The sequence below is a fragment of the Drosophila albomicans genome, chromosome 2L, assembly GCF_009650485.2.
Source record: "Drosophila albomicans strain 15112-1751.03 chromosome 2L, ASM965048v2, whole genome shotgun sequence".
Lineage (NCBI taxonomy): Eukaryota > Metazoa > Arthropoda > Insecta > Diptera > Drosophilidae > Drosophila > Drosophila albomicans.
The window spans coordinates 21,048,268-21,069,820 of NC_047628.2; the positions used below are offsets into that span (position 1 = coordinate 21,048,268).

The 21,553-nt window shown below is 37.4% G+C and overlaps 1 protein-coding gene and 1 long non-coding RNA gene across 3 annotated transcripts in view; one reads left to right on the forward strand and one right to left on the reverse strand.

Annotated features, from left to right (window-relative positions):
• The window catches only part of LOC117565067 (uncharacterized), an 85,135-nt gene that overhangs the window by 39,657 nt on the left and 23,925 nt on the right, over nucleotides 1-21,553 (forward strand). The window lies entirely within an intron of this gene.
• Nucleotides 16,386-17,172, reverse strand: LOC127565247 (uncharacterized). The gene is made up of 3 exons (XM_052002904.1): nucleotides 16,927-17,172; nucleotides 16,709-16,864; nucleotides 16,386-16,647 (listed from the first exon to the last, which is right to left on the reverse strand). Exons 1-3 carry the CDS (start codon nucleotides 17,038-17,040, stop codon nucleotides 16,477-16,479), a joined length of 441 nt encoding a protein of 146 aa, XP_051858864.1. The 5' UTR covers nucleotides 17,041-17,172; the 3' UTR covers nucleotides 16,386-16,476.

The following is a 21,553-nucleotide window of genomic DNA, read 5'->3' on the forward strand; positions in this document are numbered from 1 at the left end:
CTCATTCCCGTTCTCGTTCTCATTCTCATCGTCGTCGTCGTCGTCGGGATGTCTGCGTGCGCCCGCCAAATTTACGTGTCTGGCGGCCGCTTGAGGCGAGCAGAAATTTGCATGCAAGTGGAGTTAGAGCGAGAGGCGGCACTCTGTGGAACGGTGGGCGTTGCTTGCCACGCCCCCCAGCTCAGCTGCCAGCTGGCGCCGAGCCATGACACTCCAGCTTGGAGGAGCTGAAGCTAGAGATCTAGCGATTTGAGCTTGTCGAGCTACAGCAGGATGAGTTTGCAAAGGCGAATGCGAATGCGAGTACGAGAGCGAATAACGGATTGGTTGAATTTCCAGGCGAACGAGTTGGCTGCCAGTTGTTTGTCAACGGCGACGATTATTCAAAAGTGCAACATGCAAATTTATTTGGTGCATAAAATGTTATGAGCTCGCATGAAAATGTCTGACAACAATTGTAAATGGCAGTCCAAGTTCTTGCCAACCATCTAACACAGCACACAGGACACTGGGACACAGAGAGCTGTTGTTTTTTGGGTCATTGCAAGCATAGCTAGGCAGACAGCAAAGCACTCGAACACAATCCACAGACAGTGAAATTCCAAATCTATGAATTCTAACTGCTGCAGCAGAACAAGCTCTGAAGTTGGCAGCGTAGTCGAAAGAGTTAAGTGTGGAAAGAGCGTGAGCACTTCATAGGCAGTGGCAATAATAGTAAAAGTAACAGTTACAGCTGCTGTTAGCAGAATATAGTTAACAGAAAGGGAAATGATGCTTAAACGAATGACGAAACTGCATTCTAAAAATTAGCAGATAGAAATCCATATTGCGATCCAATTTTTGAGGAAAACATTCACCAAGAATTGAGAGTAAAGTGTATAAGAAAAGTAATAATAACATAACTGTAACAGCACATGTTAGGAAAATGTTACAGAATGTTAACAGATTATGTTAGCGAAATGTATAAATGTTTGACATTTAAATCAATATTATAATTCTGATTGTTAATCATTAAAGTAGAAAGAGTTATTATATTAAATAACATTCAAATAAAAGTTATAGCTGATGTTAGCAAAGTGTAGTTAAAAGAAGAAAAAACGAAGCTTAATCAAATGCAGAAATTTTATTCTAAATATCAATATCAGATCAGAAAGAGTTAAGAGTAAAATGCATTTGAAAAGAGATAATAACATAATTATATATTAGCAGAATGTTACAGAACAGACATTGTTAACAGAAATGATGCCTAAGAGAATTTAAAAATATTTAGCATTAAAATCAATATTGTAATTCAGAATGTTACAGAATGATAATAGATAATGTTATCAGAAATAGTTCCTAAAAGAAATTTAAAAGTGAGATGTTAGGCATAAAAAGTAATAACAAAATTTATATTTTAAATTGGGTATCTTTATATGCACTAGATTTTTATTCTGATGCTTTTTTGCTTTTATTACGACATAAAAAACACTCGACAATTTAATTCAAGTTATATAAAAGCCGTAAAAATGCAATGTAAAGTTCTGAAGTGTTATTTAGTAGACTGCATTTAATATGTGTCAGTCACATTTAAATTATGTAAAGCCACCATTCGAAACAAATAATGCAATTGAAGCTTATTGCATTTTAATAACTTCTATATAAGTATTATGGACTGGCATTTATTTGTGTCTGTCGCGCACAATACAGTCGGATAACGGTGATATTTGAATTAAAATTGATATTAAATGCACAGATCCTTTATGGATCAGGTAAAGCCTTTCTGGGTTAATTGGATGTTGTTCAGCAAACCGCCTTTTAATTATTGAATTTTTCCCTTTCATTTAAAAGTGCAAAAAACAAAAAAAAAAACGAGAGCAGCGTGGATGAGTGTGTGAAAGGGGAGGATGGAGAGTGGAAGAGGGATGAGTAAAAGCGACAAATGGGAAACCAGAAAAGCCGCCAGTGATTTGCACTTTTCCAGCTCATTAAAAGCGAATAATTTGTTAAATATTTACGGTGTTGTTAAATCTGGCGCCATCTACCGGCCTTGTGCGGCTTCATTTACCTAATAAAATTACTGTCAATTAACGCCTGGCTAAAAAGGCATCCTGGCATCGTGGCATCCCCACAAGCCACCTTCACCTTCGCCGCGCTCGCTCGCTTGGCACATTTATTTGGATTATTATTTATGTTACGGCTCAACGAGGAACCCCGGAAGTACAAACATGGCCAGGTGGAAGGTGATTTTTGGGCTGGTCGAAAGCGTTGCCAATAAATTATATAAACGGCTTAAGCCGCGAGCCATTCTCAAATGCTGTCGCATAAATCAGGGGCGTGACTTCATTTTTGGTTGTGAATTATGCGAGTGCATTAAACATCGCAATTAGATTGTAAAATTTGTTAATTATTTGCACTCTTCCCCCAAATGTGAGGATGACGATGACGATGATGATGATGCTACACGGCAGCGAATGTCCAGCCATCAATCAAGCAAGTCTAGGGTCAAGTGGCCGCCTGTGCAAGTGCTGCAATATTTCTGTCATATTGTTTAATTACCTGATTCCTGGGCAATGCATCAACATCATAACTTTTGCGTGCCGTTTTACATCAAAAATGTTTTGCCCCATGCCGCCTTCCACATGTGACGTAGCTAAAGAACTGTTTGTTACACTGTGGACATCGCGTGTTGGCTCAGCTGACGGCTGTCGGCTGTCGGCTGAGGGCTGTTGGCTTGGTCATAAATGAAATCTGCTGCCACTTTGTCGCCCATTGTTTAATAATGAAATTAAATCGTTTTGCTACTGACCGATCCCACACTGAACGAGGGGGGGAGAGTGTGTGGGTGACCATCGCCTTCAGTCAGTTGTCAACGCTCTTGTTGACTTTTGACAAATGGCACAGCCCAAGGCTGGCGCCACCTTCTTCAAGCTTTCGCCTGCTGCTGCCTTTGATTTACTGTGCCGGCAATGCAATGAGCCACATTTTGTTCTCTTTTTTTTAGTGTTTTCGTATATATTACCAGCCACTTACTTACGTACATATATTTGAACTAATTTCGTGTGAAATGAGTCAAGTGAAATGTGGAATTGCGATTGCGATTGTGAATGTGCTGAGGTTCGCTAAGCGAAATGTCAGTCAATCGTTCAACGTCGCTCTGACTGCAACAAAAATAAAAAAAACTTGATGCCATTTTTATGCAGTTGGTTGACGCGTCGTCTACGTGTTTTTTGTGTAGTTGATATGCAAGTGAATTGTACTTCATTCTAGAATTTTATGGAAAATTCATTATGCGATACTTTGCAGAGTTTATTTATTGATTATCCATATCAATAAATTCCACACTAATCATATTGAGAATCTCTTAATATCGACTAGTTTTGTTATTAGTTTGGAGTAGGTTGAAGCGTCGTATACGTGTTTTTTGTGTAGTTGATATGCAAGTGAATTGTATTTCAATCCAGAATTGTATGACAAATTGATGAAGGGAAACTTTGCTATATTTATTTGTTGCTATATTCTTAATGAATTTGTTATGCCTATAAAATCATATAAAGTCATATTAAATGTCGATTATTTTTATTAGTAGTTTGTAGTCAGTTGACGAGTCGTATACGTGTTTTTTGTGTAGTTGATATGTAAGAAATTTGTACATCATTCTAGAATTTCATGACAAATTTATGGAGAGAAACTTTGCAAAGTTTATTTGTTGATTAACCATATCTCAATTCCAAAGTATACTCGATGAATTTGTTATGCCTATAAAATCATATTGAAGACACATTTTTAATGTTGTATTTACGACTATTTTTATTATTATTTTGCATGGCTGTTGTGCTGTTGTTAATTTGCGGGCTTGTTGATTTGGCAGCTAATTGCATAGTTGCATTTTACATAAAACAATTTACGAGTTATTTGTGTTTAATTTAATGTGCAAATTTGTTCAACACCAATTGGCCGCAGGAGCTCCAGAAAAGTGCCGCTGGCCACAGGACCAAATGATTGTTGTTGTGTCAAGTGCTTAAAGTGTTACACCAACTCAATATTGTTGTTGTTGTTCATGCTCGTCGTTGTCGTTGTTGTTGCGGTGACATAAAATAACAATTACGCAATTAATTGCAGCATTTCAATAATATTTAATGAAGCGCAAACAAAATGAAATGACAGCAAAGGGCAGCCGGAGGGGCCGCAGCGACATGGAAAATAATTACAAATGGCCAACAAAAGTGGCAAAAACCCATTTCGATATGGGAATCAAAACTAGCCATGGCCAAGCCACTCGCACATATATCAAATGACAATGATAACTATTTTTGAAAGGGGAGATGATGAAGAGAAACGAGGCGAAGGACTAGCGAAAAGTTCAATTTATATGGCCCAACAAAAAAAAGTGGCAGCAAATGGAAATCCAAAACTGCTTTCAACTGCTGCTTGCTGCTTACTGCTGTTGTTTGTTGTTGTTTGCTGTTGTTGCTGTTGTTGCTGGTGGGTCAACATAAATCTTATCCACTTAATAGACGACTGCATAATTTAACAGATAAACAAACAAACGAGCCGAGCTGGAGCGATTGCACACAGAGAGAGAGAGAGAGAGAGAGGAGAAACGAAGAGAGAGAAAACTATGGAAAAAAGTGAACACTATGCAACACGGACGAGAGCATTGTGGACAAGTGGACTAGTGGCTAACTGGGCCGAAAGCAAAAGCTAATTGCCAAATACTAAATTACCCATTCAGCAGTAAAAACATTCCAAGAGCCTCACAACGTGCCAAGCTGTAAAGCAAACAGCCACCAGGACAACACTTGAGCGAAAGAGTGAGATGGTAGAGAGATGATAGAGTGAGAGAGTGCGAGCATGAGACTGTTGAAAGCCATATCCTTCTCCTTCTACTTGTGGTGTAAAGCGTGGCAGGCGGCAAATGCTGGGCAAATATATTTCGAATTTTGCTGTCAATGCGAAAAAATCGTGAATGCCGATGCCAGACATCGACTGGGCCAGAGGGGGGATACTATATGTGTATCAAAGGGGCACAGACTTGAAGGCAGAAAAGCAGCCAGCACTTGGTGCAAAGAGGGGAGATGGGAAAATGTTGTTGATAGCAAAAACGGATGGGCAGAAAGTAGCTGTATAAATGTGTGAAATGACTCTAAGGACACACACATAGCGAAAGGGAACGGTGGGGGAACAAAAGGGAGGAGCAAGCAGGATACCGACTAAAGGCAGCAAGTGAATTCAACAAGGAATCAATACAAAAAATATAAAAAATGGAAAAAATGAAACGAAACGGGAAAGAAAATTAACCATTTCCTTTGGTATGAGTAGCTTCAACTGATACGAATGATATTGAAGAACTAGCGCAAAGAAAAAATTGCCATTGAATGGGAACTTGTGAAGTTAATGTAAATAAAAGTGAAGGCAAAGTGCGCGGACAAATTTGATTAATGGAATGATCAAGGCTGCAAAGCAAATGTTTTTGTAGAGCTGGCTTTAAAGAGCTGAGAGAAAATAGTGTTGCTTTAAAGGTTATAAAGTTGCATAAAACTTTGTTTAAGATAGCTTTGAAAAATTGAGTATATGTCAGTAAAGATGTGTATTTTAAATTGAAGTAAAATTTAGACAGTTTCAAAAATGATTGCATAAGCTGCTTTAATTTAATTGCAAGTTAACTATAAATGAGTTAATATAAAATTTAGACAGTTTCAAAAATTAATAAATAATCTGCTTCAATTTAATTACAAGTTAACTTTCAAGTTAACTATCAATGAGAAAATATAATAAGGAATAGCTAAACTTAAAGTATATGATAAAATATAAATAATATAAATTATTTTATAAATACATATATCAATTTTAAATATAGTTTATATCTCACTTTAAATGAGAGGTTTTTCTTCAAATGTCTACAAAAATTCAAAATTTGTCTTTAAAGCTTAAAGCCAATGCAACTAATGATCCTGTTCGTTCTCATTGAATATTTTACTTAACTGCGTTAATTGGTGTACTATTATTATTATAATAATAATATTGAATATGAATATTCTTGACTTCCCAACCCTTTAATAATAATAATAATAGTAATAAATATAAATATAAATATTTTCATTGCGTTCACTGTTAATTGAAAATTTAATATTCATACACCAAATAGCAAATATTGTAAATAGTAAAAAATATATTTATTTTTTCTCTAAAGTTTGCCTGGCAAGTTGAACACGCTTTCAATGCATTTGAGAGAGTTGTTGTGTGTGGCTTAAACTTTTCCTCTTAGATGAAAAACAAGTACTTGTATCATCATAAGCGAGACGTTTTTGCAGTTTTTATCGCACTTTATTTTATCACTTTTGTGGCACCTCACAGTTTAGCTATAGGCTTCTTTTGAGCAGGAGCCAGAAGGATAACTCTAACCCGCTTGGCTGAAGGGTGCTTCACACGTTGCTTACATGGAAAATGGAAAAGTAGTTCCAAGTGCAGAAGTGTAGTCGTAGTAGTTGTATGTGTGTAGTGAAATACATGTTATAAGCAATGGAAATGGGAATGGGAATGGAGATGGGGAGGGGGATGGTGAGGATGGGCTGCCATTTCGGTCATTTCCGTGTGGCGTCTCTTGAGCGTGTGAGTGTGGAGTATGAGAGTGTATGTGTGTGTCTGTATGTGTGTTTAGTTGTTGGTTTCTTTCAGTTGCCATTGCCTGAACGGCTCGGCGCTTCCGTTTGTCAACGAGTTACGGAAATGATGATAAAAAATGACTGCCATAGCTGCAGCTGCTGTTGCTGCTGCTGTTATGTGCATGTGTGTACATGTGTGTATGTGTAAGTGTGTGCGTGTGTCTGTGTGCGAATTTGACTTAGTAGCTATGCTACTCGTTGAGCTCGACTACAGCTAAAATTTCATTGCACTCTACTGCAGCGACTACTTAGCACAAGTGGCCCCCAAAGGCAACAGAGCGTGTGGGCGCAAAAGTTGTGGGCGTGGCACTTACAAAGCTTAAGCCTGAATGGTCGTGTGTGAGAGGGAAAGAGCGGAGATGGGGGGCAGTCAGGGGAGCCGATGGAGAAGTCACAGCGCAAGACAGCTGCTCATTTCCGCACGGCACCGAAGCTGGCTGGCAATGACTTGACAGGAATTGCTTGTGGGCCAACGAAAGGCGAAAGAAGGCTAAGAGCGGACAGGGACAGGGACGGGGACGGGGACGAGGAAGGGTTGCTGCATAATAAGCAACTAAGACAGCTTAGAACTTGTGGCCATGTCGCCCAACTGTTTGCACAGTTAGCTTTGGGTTTCGCCAGCCATGACAGGCACTTTCGAATGCACTGTCCCTTCCTCTCCCCTCCGTCTAGTTGTTGCCCCTTGGCTGTGCCTTGAGCTTACCCCCTCAACACAAACACACACAGACGACTGCCACAATAAATGTAAAGTGCTGCCAAGTGTTGGCTACACTCTTACTCACACTCACACACTCACACAAAGTCAGCCATACATGCATAGATTATTACCTGCCACTTGCCACTTGGCACCTTTTTCTTCTTTTACCGCTTTCCCTGACTGCTCCTCTCGCTGCTGCTGCTTTCCTACAACTTTCGGACGAGTTTTTCACGATTTTTTCCTACTTGCTTTGCTCGTTTTTACTTCTTTTTGGTTTCGTCCAGCCGGGAGAGCTGCCAACACATGTTGAAAAGTTTTCGCTTCGTTTCTGTGACATGAAAATGCTTTGAATCCATTCAACAAGCCGAAGCAACTCGAGATGTTCGAGGGGCTGAAGAATAGCTTCAGTTTTCTCGGAAGTATTGAGGGGGCAGACTAAAGGTGTTGCACAAATTAAATTTGGCAGCTTGCTGCCATTTTGTTGTAACAGTCAACTAATTGACATGTTGCATGGTGGATGAGGCACGCGCCTAAACAAATCAACTCAACTCGAAAAAAATAGGAAAAACAGTCGAAAATTCTTAGGTGTTGAAATTGTAGCTGTTGAAAATGTTGAAGCATTCAAGACATTTTCAACACTCGACACTCTCCGAGATGCAGAAGGAAGCAAACCACATGTGGAAAATCTAACAGAGATTTGGCTTTGAATGCCATGTTAATTACACGCAGAGACATGAACATGCTCTTGGCTAAGGAGAGAGGAAAGGAGTGAAGTACAGCGGAGTAGGAGGCAGCTGGCACTAAGCTGCCGCATTAGTCGGCCACCATTCGAGTTCCATTGCATTCAGGCAACACTTAGAGCCCAGGGGTAACGGTTCCCCACTCCCTCTCTTCACTCTGCCAGATTCCCATTCACATTTGCTTCACCATTCAGTGAACAGCATCAGCTCAGAGAGCTCAGAGCTCAGAGTTGAGCTGAGAACAGAACAGTATAGAGCACACCCGCAATAATGTTTATACGTTTTAAAACCACTGCAGGATGCTTCTTGGAAAACCTCTGCTCTTATCACACAAGTAGGACACAAGGATGAGAGTGCGGAGAAAGTGGGAAAAGAGAGAAAGTACGAGTGAAAGACGACTTAACTGCCAGACAATGGCAAATTGCAGGCTGCTGTTTCGAATCCTTGTTCTAATCTCATAACTATAAAATGTTTATCCATGATTCGCAATGACTCTACAAGTATTTGTTTTTGTTCATCCCCAGCTTATAAATAAATTAATCTCTTCGCAATCTCTGCTTTATACTGTGAGTAATGTAAAAAGTCAGTTTGTCAGTTTGATTTTCTATTCGAGAAATAAATATTATGTGATGGCTTTTATTGTGTGTCTTTTTCTTTAAGCTTGCATTTAATGTTGGAATTCCAATGTTAGAATTATGGCTCAACGATATTTAATTTGCTCTAGCATCCAACCCTTTTCACAACCATGAAAATAATTTATTAAAGGTCAACTGAATGCGCTATAAAAGCCATTGTAAATTATTTCCATTGATATCGAATTTCCCACCGAAATAGTTATTTATCCTTTAATATTCATTTAAGCTTATTTCATTTAATGGCGTTTTGCAATGCTTCTATTTTATTATAATTATGGCATTCTCCAGCACTACATAAAATATATCCTAGAAATCTTCCCAAAACCGGACACCTGAGTTGAATCAAGCCTTAAAGCGCTAAAACTTTCAATTGCTATGCGAAAGTGTGTGTGTGTTTTATTTATGGGTCGTGCTTGACTTAATGATCCCCGCCACTGGGGCTAAACCCGTTCCACTCTCTCGTCCTCTCTGTTATTCGCTTTCGATAGTGCGGCAAAAGACAAAGCGAATTGTTAAGTCAAAGGCGTTGAGGGCACTTTATGAGCTGGTTGCCTTACTGGGTGTCTATCTGGATGGCTGAGTCGATGGTTGCTTGGTTGGCTGCTCGGTTGGTCAGCCTGGGCAATCACTGTGCAAATCCCGGCCATTGAAATCAATAAAAGTTAACGGCCTGTGCCGGGGCGAGACGTCCACGAATCGTCCCGAAGTCGTCCGGCAGTCCAGGATGTGGACGGGAGCACGATTGATGTGCCATAAAAGTCGCAATTGAAGCGCACGCCCCGCAGCGCCAATGTGCTTGGTTGACCAGAGGGACGAGCCTCTATTTGACAGACAGAGACAGAGACAGAATGAACAGAAGAGAGACAGATGTGGAGACAACGACTGCGACAGACACAAGTTGGGGTTTTTTTTTTTTTTTTAGGGGGGAAAGGGAGAGAATCAAAGTGCGGAAGTGCGTCATCATAAAAGCTTTCACGGTTGGACGTTGGCGCTGCTTATTGCTGCGCATAATTTATCATTTAACTGCTTAATAGTTCCGTTATATTGAAAATTGTACAAAAAGGTCAATAAATTGTAGACCAACTAATGGCCCAGACAGCAGCAAAGTCGTTTCCCAACCCAAAACCCACGTCCAACCCAATCCATTTCCCCTTGCTCGATTTCGATGGAAACCCTTGAGTGAAACCCGATGTCTGGCCTTGTTGTTTGCCTTGTTGCGGCGCCTCGTTCGTCACACTTTTGACTAATGGCCAGGCAACATCAGGACATGGATGTGGCCTGCGATGTGAACTTGGCTGCTGGACAGGCCGTGACAAATTCACCTGCCAAGGAGGAGGCAAAATCTTCACATCGCCTTGTCGATATTTATGATTTTGCCACTAGATGACTTGACTCTGAGTCGACTTGACTTGGCCCTTGGCTCACTTTTTTGAACGGACTTTGGCAGCCTGTCTGAAGCATCGATTTTCTTCTTCTTCTTGTTTTTTTTTTGTTGCTCCTGCTGTTCTTTATGCTGTTGGCTTCACACCTAACAGCAAGATCCTTCGTTTCATTTTGGCCCTCATCCAAAATGATATGTTGTGTAATCTATGGGCATGCGACAAGTCAATTTTTTCTTTCAGCTGCCAGTCAATGTACATATATAGGCATGTGTGTGGGCTTGTGTGTGTATGTGTGTGTACGTGTGTGTATTGCTTCGACTTGAAGTTTGTTATTATGGCGAGTTGACGAAATTTATGAACTACACATCCGTTTTGTCGTTTTCTGTTTACTTGGCTGCAGCATCCGGCTTTGACTTGGCACCGCCTTTGCTGCCACATGCCTCATGCCTCATGCCACATTTTGAGGTTAGGCTGCACGTGCTTCACATGCCAAACCAGCTTCAACTGGGAAGAGCGCCTGTTGACACCTGTCCTGCTAAGGTTGACTACACTACGTTTAGTTTATTGTTCCAAAAATGTTTGCACTTTAACCCTTAGAAGCCAAGACGAAAACCGCCTTTCTTAGCAAGCAACTCATCTAGTGTCTTATTTTTAGTATATAGTTATACTGAATCGACTTTGAGATATACAAATATATTATTAAAATTAGAATTTGCACCTTTGAAGCAGATCTACAATAATTTTTATTAATTATTATAATTTGTTATACCACTTAGTATTTTCTTTTTAGTATTTAGATATACTGAATATACTTTAAAGTTAAGAAGTATATTATTTTCATAAAAATAGTAGTTATTTTAATCATTAAAGAAGCAGATCTGCATGATGATTCTAAATGCCAATATTGAATTCATAATTTATGAATTTTTAATAAAGATATTTGGTGGGTGAGGGTAATATATGTGGTCAATTAATTATTAATGTAATCATAAATCATTTGACGCTGTTCTGCGTTAACTTTAAAATAAAACGGATTTACCATTTTGCATACTCTATCTTTCTCATTTTGAATATTCGTTTGCAATTCTCCATGTGTTTGCCTTTATTTATTGACTGTCCTAAATTATACTCCTATTAATTGCGTATGGGTTAAATGGCATTTCAGCCAGCCTCAGTTTTGTGAGCTAGTTGGCCAAATCACAGCCGAGCTGTGAGATACAATGAACTTGAGCCGCAGTCATGGCAACAATTTGTTCACAAAAGAATGAAGGCCTCAAGGACACGACACACAACACACGATGATGGCAGGCAGCTCCAGTCTTTTGGCTCCTGGTGGACCAGACAAAGCGACTGATGTTGGCCCTAGCTGACTTGTGTTGTGTGTGTGTTATGCTTGGGCCGTTCATTTTGCAGGCAGTGTAGTGTGTACGTGTGTCTGTGTGCGGGCATTTGATTGCAAAGATTTACGACATAACAATTTATGGAATGACGAAATGATTTCCTGTGTTTTTACGATACGACGAAAGCAACAACAGCAACAACAGCAACAGCAACAGCAATGACAGCGGAAAAGCCGATCGCCCACGCACGCTTTGGCCATTGCCAACACGCCTTTGCAATATCATTTCAATCAATTTCAAGTCAAGGATTTTTCGTAGTTCAGCTCTAGCTTCGAATAAAATTAAAACGTCAGCATGTGAGTGGCGCAGAAAGAAGAAGAGAGGATGGAGTGTGTGTGTTGGTGTGCGTGCTGTTGAGTTGCCATGCAGTTGATACATATGTATATGTATACACACAGAGTGTGTATGTGCGATATACAATAATGATATACACGCCACGTACATGCATCATCCGAAAGCCAAAGCCAAAGCCAAAGCTGTAGCCAAAGGCCCAATGGCCCAGAGACTCGTGCCTAGTCGACGGTCCAAAGGGCCGCAGTCCCGTTGCTGCAGTCTCGTTGCCAGCGGAAGTTCAATCGAATTTCAACGGAAATTTCCGGCATTTCATGAGGTGTGAAATGATTTTATTACATCATTACGTGCAGAGGCGCCAAAAAGACCAAACACACACACACTCACTCTCTCTTACTCACCCTGTTAACTACCTTCACTCACATCCAAAATCACAGCTGCTGCTGCTGTTGCTGTGTAGACCTGACTTTGCAACAGCGTTGCATGTCGACATTTAATTATGGCCACGTAACTGCCCAGGGATGGAGACAGAGGAGGAGGAGGAGGAGGACGAGACCATTGTAAGGGACAGCTTGATGCTGTTGACTACAGTGAATATTGGCTAATATTGATTTCACATGCGAAATGAATTCATTATTGGTCGACTATTGTTTTTAAATATAATATTAAATAGAGCTAATGAATACACACAGCAATTTGTTAATGAATTCATAGTGTTTTCATATCAATAGAGAACGCATCATAATTAATAAATGCTCAATAAATACGCGTGGATAAATTTGCTGTTCAATTTAAGAATGAATGAATTCAAATTTTCCATTTCAACGCTGTGTTCAATGCTTTTTGCTCTATTTAAGTGCCAACACAGACTTACTTACAACATCTATTTTTATTTTTAATTTTTTCGAAACATAAGAACTTTGTTGGACAGCGAGGAATGCGCAGTATGTTTTTTCGCAGTCGTAATAAATAAAACAAAACAAAAGATAGGAATGCTCACACGGTAGAGCAGATGAATAAATATTCGATTCTATTCATATTGAGACCCCCAAATGTTTTCCTTTTGATGTGAAAACAGTCAATGTACGTTTGTAAAATCCACAAAGGTTGCCGCTTTTCAATGTTGATGCAAGCTCTATTATTTTTAATATTTTTTTTGCTTAATTTTTTTTTTTTCTTTTTGTACTGTTGTTACTTATTTTTTTGCGTTTATTTTTTGTGTTCACATTTGCACATGGCGTGATATAGCACAATTTAATTGATTGGTTGAAAACTTTTCACGTGTATGTTCGTATGTGCAAATGAAACGATCAAATTTTATACAAATTGAAATGTGCAAAGCGAATGCTGACGGCAAGAAGAGTTGTCGTGTCGGCACGTTAAGTTTTATTGTAATAGCGAGACAATGATATTTTTAGTGCGCAATTGCAATGTTTTTTGGTGTTATTTTCATTTGTTTATTACATGCAAAGTTTTTGGGTGACATTGTTTTAGATGTTGATAGTTTTACAATGCTCAAGGATTCAACATATGTTTATGTTAATACTCGTAGATTTGAAGTAAGAAAGTAAAAAAATAAATTCTCGATACTCTTTACAAAATTCGCTTTACATTAATGCTCTAGGTTCAATATTATATTAATAGAATGATTCTAGCATTTCGCTGGTTGAGGTTTCAATTTAAGTTTGTGGAAAAATGTATTCCATTAGAATTGAAGAAAAAAAAAACCAATTCTATAAACCTAAAAAAAATCCGCTGTACATAAATAATTGAGGTTGATTCCCGATTTAAAGAATGATTGTTTCACTTTCAATTTTTAGAAAAGTTTCTATCATTTTTTTGATTTTTTTCTCAATACTCATAATAATTTCGATCTACATTAGTGTAGAAACCTTGACAGTTTCTCAGTTGCAATATTTTTGGATGATAAAAGCTATAAGCTGCTTTAATTTTTTAGAAAAATGTATTCCATAAAAGAATTTAAAGTTGGAAAAGCAAAGATAATATTGGATTTTTTCTTATTTATATTATTTTTACTTTTCTTATTAAATTAGTGGAACAGTTCATGACAAATAAAAATTCTGATTTCATGCTGCATTTTCTACGATTTTTCTTCTCCCTTCTTGTACCCCTTGCATTTTGACTCTAAATAAATGCAATTTTCAAATTCTTTGTTCGTTTTAGTAGAATTTTACTGTTTTTTTTTTGGTGCAGTAACAGTCGTGGACGTAATTTTTTGTTGTTTGTTTCCACGTATTTTTTTTTTTTTGGTTCACTCAATCAAGTTGATTGGTTGCTGCCAAATCAGAGAAAGAGAGAGAGAGTTGCTTTAGTGCTCGTTGTTGCAACGTGGTCGCTTGATGCAAGCAGAGCTGCCACTTATCGAAACGATGAGCGGGACTAGAGTAAACCTCATTTCTCATCAGCTGACATTATTTTGAAGTGTACGAACGTACGATGAGTGTAAGAGTGTGTGTGTATGAGTGTGTGTGGTTGTTGTTGATGTTGCAGCTGCTGACTGGCAAACCGCAGAACCTTTGGCAATTAGAGCGTAATTATTTAATAAACCAAATATGCAAAATGAGTATGTCTCTATGTGTGAGGATAACTTGATGTGTCGGTGTGTGTGTGTGTGTGCAGTATGTGTCGAAAAGTCAATGGGATGATTGAACGAGATGCCATCGAATAGGGCATGAAATTATTGAACAGCCATCGAACGAAACCAAATGACGAAGCACCTGCCTGTTGACTGAACTCAAAATGGCTGTCATTCCAATGCCACTGCATGCTCGTATGTGTGTGAGTGCGTGACTGTGCGTGTGTGTACTTGTTCATGCTTGTATGGGTTATTTAGTGAGCATCGCGCTGTTTGCCTAATTAAATTTTGTAAATGTTTAGCTGCTGGCCAAATGGCACCAAATATGCAGTCAGAGCTTTAGCGCAACGCTATAGTCATCATCATCATCATCATAAACATCATCATAATCATCATCGGCAGTGCAGTGTGGAATGATGAGAATGACATGGAGAACGCTTCGAGTGCTGCTGATTCAGTTATCGATAGATGCATGGACACAGGATATGCGTGTGCACACACTGCGAAATTGAAATGCGAAACTGTGCAAATATATCTTTATGTGCATACATTAGATGCAGCTAGCGACTGTTTGGTGTAGGTGTGTGTAGGTGCGCCTCTTTGCACTTTGCATTGAAATGCGTGAAGCATACTTTTAGGCGCATTCTTGACAGTGCAGGGATGCGGTTAGCAATATGTCAGACAAATAGACAAATGTGCTCAAATATGCGTTATATGTTTACGCTTTATGCAATAGAGCCACCGCCCTATGACCTTATCATTTTTATGGCCCATTTATGACTTAAGTAGTATACTGAAACATTCAAATCATGCTATAATTACATACAGTACCTTTAATATGAATTTATGGAATGAATATTGTTATCTTACATATCTTTAAACTATTTTTTACTAAACCCCTAAATTTTCATAAGTTGTTTTTTATTGTATGACAAACTTGTTTTTGGTTCACAGCTAACTTAATGACATTCTGAAAGTTATTTATATTATAACTTTGCAATCTTCTTCTCCAATCTTCTTTATCAGCGTCAACAGCCGAGATGATATAGCCCTCTGTCCGTCTGTCTGCTGTTCGTCCGAATAAACACCTAGAACTCAGAGACTAAAATAGATGAAGATATCATTTTTCTAAATTACTTGTTATTTTTGCACATAGATCAAGTTAGTTTTAGTTTGCCACGCCCACTTTCGCCCTTGCAAATCGATAAAATACGAATAAACAAGCTAGTTGTGAGATACCCGCTACCATTTTGAATAAAAGCAAAATATTGCGGTGTTATTTTAAAAATATACCGAAAATACTACACAAATACTAAAAATATACCAAATGGTATATTTTGTAAAGCAATATAGAACCACATTCAAAATATACCATAGACGGCACAATGTACCAGATTGTCGGCCAAAGCAACTAAGACCCCTAGTAAGTAGGCGTTTTTGGACATACAAAAGTATTTCTTTAATACCTTCCAGAATTTTTATCTGATCGCAATAAAATTTTCAGGAATCATAAATTCTATAGTTATTATTGTATACACCAGCTCTAGCTTTAAAATTACGCTTGGTATTCGATTTTTTTTAATTTGCGGGGGCGGAAGTGGGCGTGGAAAAAATTTGAAACAAACTTGATCTGCGTGCAAACATAACAAATGCTGTCGAAAACAATTATAGCTCTATCTCTTATAGTCTCTGAGATCTAGGTGTTCATACGAACGGACGGACAGACGGACATGGCAAGATCGTCTCGGCTGTTGACGCTGATCAAGAACATATATACTTTATAGGGTCGAAAATGCCGCCTTCCTACCTATTACATACATTTCCTTCTACCTTATGGGCAGCGGGTACAAAAACACGAAAATCGTTAGATTTTTGGTAAATATAATAATAACTATAGTCTTGATAACTGCTGAAAATTTGCGATCGGATACAAATTGTTGAATTTATTTATTATTTAAGAATATTTTTATTTTATTTAAGAAATACTTTTATATGGGATTTTATAGTTTTTGCGTTCTTGTTGTACTCGTATTACAAACCAGCTTGATTCCCAGCTATTATTTATTTAATTTTATTTTCTGCCACATACAATTAAACTCTAATTACCTCACCTATAATTTCGGTGCAAAAGATTGGATTGCGCACCATTTGATTTATATCAATAGCTTTTACCATGATTATCACCTTATGTCGTCCTTCAGGACCAATCATTGGTACCTTAAGCATCATATCTACTGTAAATGTTTCATAAATAAATTTTGTCTATAGAAATGGAAATTAACTTTAAATTCATTTAAATTAGGGTTTATTTATGAGAACTTACACCATTTAAAAGACATTTATCCTTCCTATACTTGGACCAAATCCTGTAAACTTCCTGTTTTTCATCATAAATGACATTACAGAAGTCTTTAAATACCATGCTTATCAAGGTATTCACCCATTCTCGACGATAAAAATACAACACCGTTACTGAAGCCTGTAAAGTATTGACAGAGTTTGCTTTACATCATAAGCAAAATAAAATTCATAATAAATTACTTCAAGATGATCGGTTGGATCATAATTCCATTTAGACGTAGCATTTCCTGATACTTGTACTTTATCACCAATCTCTTGTAGCGTTACTTGCGAAAAATCGAACAAGTCTGTCATATCCTTGAAGTTTGCTGATTGTTCTTTGCATGTGGTAAATATTTCTTCATTTTCGAGTTCTAGCCGATAGTTCCATCCACTTGCGACTCCTAGTAGCAGAATCAGTACTTTGGAAGACAAATAACACTTGTAGAACTTTGTATATTTATAACTGATTTCATCTTGGGATTGCTTACGATATTTATACAAAAATATTGCAGCTTATACAATATAAATGAGTGTGTTTAATTATATAGTATCTGGGATTCGATTTTTATCTTTTAGTGATTGTTACTTAAATTATTGTAGCGAACATCATTCAGTTACTCGATAATTAAATATACATATAAATAAAATGATTGCAATCGCGATAATGTAATGTTAATGTTGTACTGTGATCTATAGATCGAATTGTGTCGGACAGTCAGTTTCAAAATGTGTATATCTATATATAGTAGATAACTATACCCATCGAATAGCGCAGGTCAAGTTTGTCTTCTATTTTTTGCCTAACAGAATAAAATCTTAAGCAATAAAGTTATTTGACAAAATGTGAATAAAGTGTCGGGTCATTATTGTTTTCGCTGACAATTTGGTACATTTTGCATTCTGTGTGTGGTAGCGTATTTATATACTAAATATAGTTCTCAGTATTTTATACAAAATGGTTGGCAGGTATCCCACAGTCGAATGTAGCTCTCTTACTTGTTTAAATTGTTATTAACTTGTTATAAACTATTATTATTTTTATTTCTGTAACATTTTGCTGCAAATATTCCATTTCGATTTGTATATTTTAGTTCATAGTTCAATATGGTATATTTTTCACTCTATGATATATTTTGAATTTATATACATAATATAAATTATGTAGTCAGGTATAGTCGAGTGAAGTTTTCTTTCTTTTAATTAAATTTAACTTGCAATTTTTATTGTTTTTATCTGTAACAAACATTCTGATACATTTCGTCTTGCATATATGTTATAGTATAGTATAATTTTCATTAAATACCATATTTTTAATAAATTCATTTCGATTTAAATGCTTTGGCAATTTAAAGATTTTTATTAAGCATTATCATACTACTAAATTTGTTTAAAATGTTCTTTGCCTGACACAATCTACACTTAATGTGTTTTTCTTATTTTCGTTTCGATTTGTATGCGATGGCAATTTAAAGTTTTGCCTCTCTGTGATTTACCAAGTTTTCATATTAATTGTTGAAGGTCGCCTACTTTGTGGCACTTTTGGCGATGCTGATGAGACTCTCTCGCTTCCTCTCTCTCTCTTCCACTTGCTGTGGCTGCGGTTAGCGTGCAGCACTCAGTTATCAGACTGTCGTCGTTGGGCTCATGTACATAATTCAAGTTGTTGCACATGCCGCAAATGACACTTAAGCGGGTGGCTGTAGCAGGCAGCAGCAAGCAGTATGCGAGTTGTCCTGCCGAGAGCTTGGCGAGAGTGCTAAGTGTGTCCTTTGGCGAGTGCAGCGTGCAGCGTGTGCAGCATGCAACATGCAACATGAAAGCAAAAAAGACGACTGAAATTAAATTAAAACGAAATACATGCAAAGTGTCAGCCTGCTCTCTGGTTGCCATCTGAATACCCAAGAGTCGAGAGTCGGCAGTTCTTTCTGCTTTAACTGATAAAGTATGTGTGTGTGTGTGTATGTGTGTGGGTGGGAGATGGCAATCCATATGCATTGTAATTAAGCAATCAATGGCATATAATTATCGCCACATGAGAGTCACTCGATTTATTAACACGCCCAGAGCAATATAATGTGAACGTGTACAATTTCAGTAATTTAAATACGCAATAACAAAAGACCACAAAGTGTTCTGAGTGGAAGTGTGGGAGAAGAGGAGGCTGAGGTCAACAGCTGTCGCGTCACAAAGCGGCCAAAGGAATGCCAAAGGAGTTTTTTTCTTGCTGTGCAGACAAAGCCAAGTTTGAGGCGGCGAAAATGAACCCAGAATGTCAAGAATCGAAGTGAAGTCAAGTCAAATTTTAAGTAGATGCTCGACCGAGCTGAAACAGAAGCCAAACAAGTCAATTGCCAAAACGATTTGATTTCATTTGAATTGATTCGATTTGCATTGAATGAATAATTTGCATGAATGATGTGCTGAAATATGAGACTTTCTGCAAGTCAAATCATTTAATTTTTGGGCGAATGACCCCAGCGACTACCTCAAATGAATAGAATCAAATGAATTTCGAAGAAGAAAACAAATATTAAATCTTTAATTCATTTTATACAATTTAAGCAATTTACTTGCTTGTTTCATTGTTACAATTTTATAATTATCGATTATAATTTTTGCCACATTTTGCTGACGACACTTTTTTGCGGTGAGAAAGTGTTCGACTTTCTAAGAAGCAACCAATTTATTATCTGTGCTAATTATGAGAGCTCAGCAAAAATTTGACCCCATTCAGTTTGGTTGCTGACCCGACTGCGATTGATTTTCGTAAAAGGGGTTTTTACGGGGTGGCTTTAAAACGTTGTCGTTTGCAACCATTTGGATGCCATAAAAGACGGATAATAAAAAGAAAATGAGAGTCAGCCACGCGTTGCAGCTTAGCCAAAAAGACGAAGCATTCAATTTGATGACAATTCCGTAGATGATTTGCCGGTTGCCTCAGCGTTTGGCATTTTTTAATATCCTATGACTCGGGCATTTTTCTGGCCATACTTGGTACATCTTTTTCCGCTTTTCATTTTATTTGTGGTTCATTCGTTCGTTTTTTCTCTGTTGCGGGTTATACAACTCGTAAAACTGAAACTGTGGCAGCTGAGCTCATCGCTTTGATGTTGCCTCGAATGCCACCAGCAACAATAACAATTTGAGCATTTTCAACCCCATTCCCTTCGCATCACTTGAGTCGCAGTTGCTGTTGTTGCTGTTGCTGCTGTTGCTGGTCCCCTTGAGAATGCATTTTTCCCTCCTATTTGTGGCTTTTATTTTTATTCCTCGTAATCGCATAAATCGTCAAGAATGCGTAATAATCTAATCGTCATAATCGTTCTCAACGCAAATCTCCCACATGGAATACGGGAGTATTTCGCTAACTGTCTCTGACTTGATATCCGAGTTGCATTTCTAGAGCAACCCCAGCACAAGGGTAGATAAGGGATGGATTTGGGGCTGGGTGAGTGGGAGTGAGGTCTTAGCCTACTTATGACTTGGTTTGGAATAAAATTGAATTATGCGCCCATCTCGTGTTTGCAATTTTTAAATGCTTTTGATGACATTTTTATACTCGCACACTCGTATGCTCCTATGCTCTTGTACTACAAGTATACGAGTGTAGTCAGTGCGTTGTGTATTCCTGTATATTTATGTGCGGCTTTTGTGCCTCTTAAGACTTAAGCACCAACTGGGGAAATCACTCGAATTGCTCTACGAGGACTTTAAAAACTGTGATACACACAACACACAGTTTCACAGTCGCTGGCTTTGCGACAAATTTAATTGCAACGATGAAAATACGTTTATCTTTATGCATGACAAAATATTTACGAGTATCAGAGTCATCTAGAAACGATTACTTGGAAATCTAACAATCAACTGTTAAAATCAGTAGAAGAATTGTGCAAGATATGATTAATGGTAAAAGAGATTAAAATGCTCTTAAATAATTTAACTAAAATGCAGTGAAATCATAACAGATGCGGAAAATGATTGAAATATTTTATTGATTGAAAAGATGTGTTAACAAATTTAATTTGCTTGTGATTATTTTTATTTGCTTTTAATCTTTAAATGATAAATAAGGATGCTAGACTGGGAAATACTTACCACCCATATTGAATAAGAGTAAAACTGTGCTGTAATCTTAAAATGTACCAAATTAATAAGGTTATATTCGGTTTATTGATGTAGTACAACATTTAAAATATACCATGAATACTAAATATACCGAATTGCCAACCAAATCAGCTAACAGAGATTACTCTGCGTGTTGCATACATTTCCTGCAGGCCCCAGAAAATAGAATACCCTTTTAACCTCTAAGTAACGGGTATAAAAATACATGTTAGGTATTTATTTGCAATTAAGTAAATATTAAACTGATTGCAGAACTTTGTCTTCTACAATATTGAATTAAATATTAGTATTCTAAGTGTAAGTATAAGTATTTTCTATTTATTTAATAATTTTATGCCTGGGTCTACTTAGTTATTTATTATATTATTTGTTTATCTTTTCTATTTTATTATTTATTTCACTATTTCTTTATTTCTTAATTTTTTTGTTTGTTTATTTTCTTAATTTTTTTTATTTCCGTATTTCCTTACTTCCTTGCTTATTTATTTTTTCTATTTAATATTTTTTATTTATTTAGTAATGTTATTATTAATTTTTTATAGATGTTTTTGGGTTCTCAACTGTTTCTTCAAATATGCAGAACGTTCTCGATGGTTATCATTTAATATTCTATACGCTCATTTGATCTTTCGTACTCTCGCTTTACATTTTGGCTTCACTTACAGCCTTCATCAGTGTTATTTACTTATTTGACATG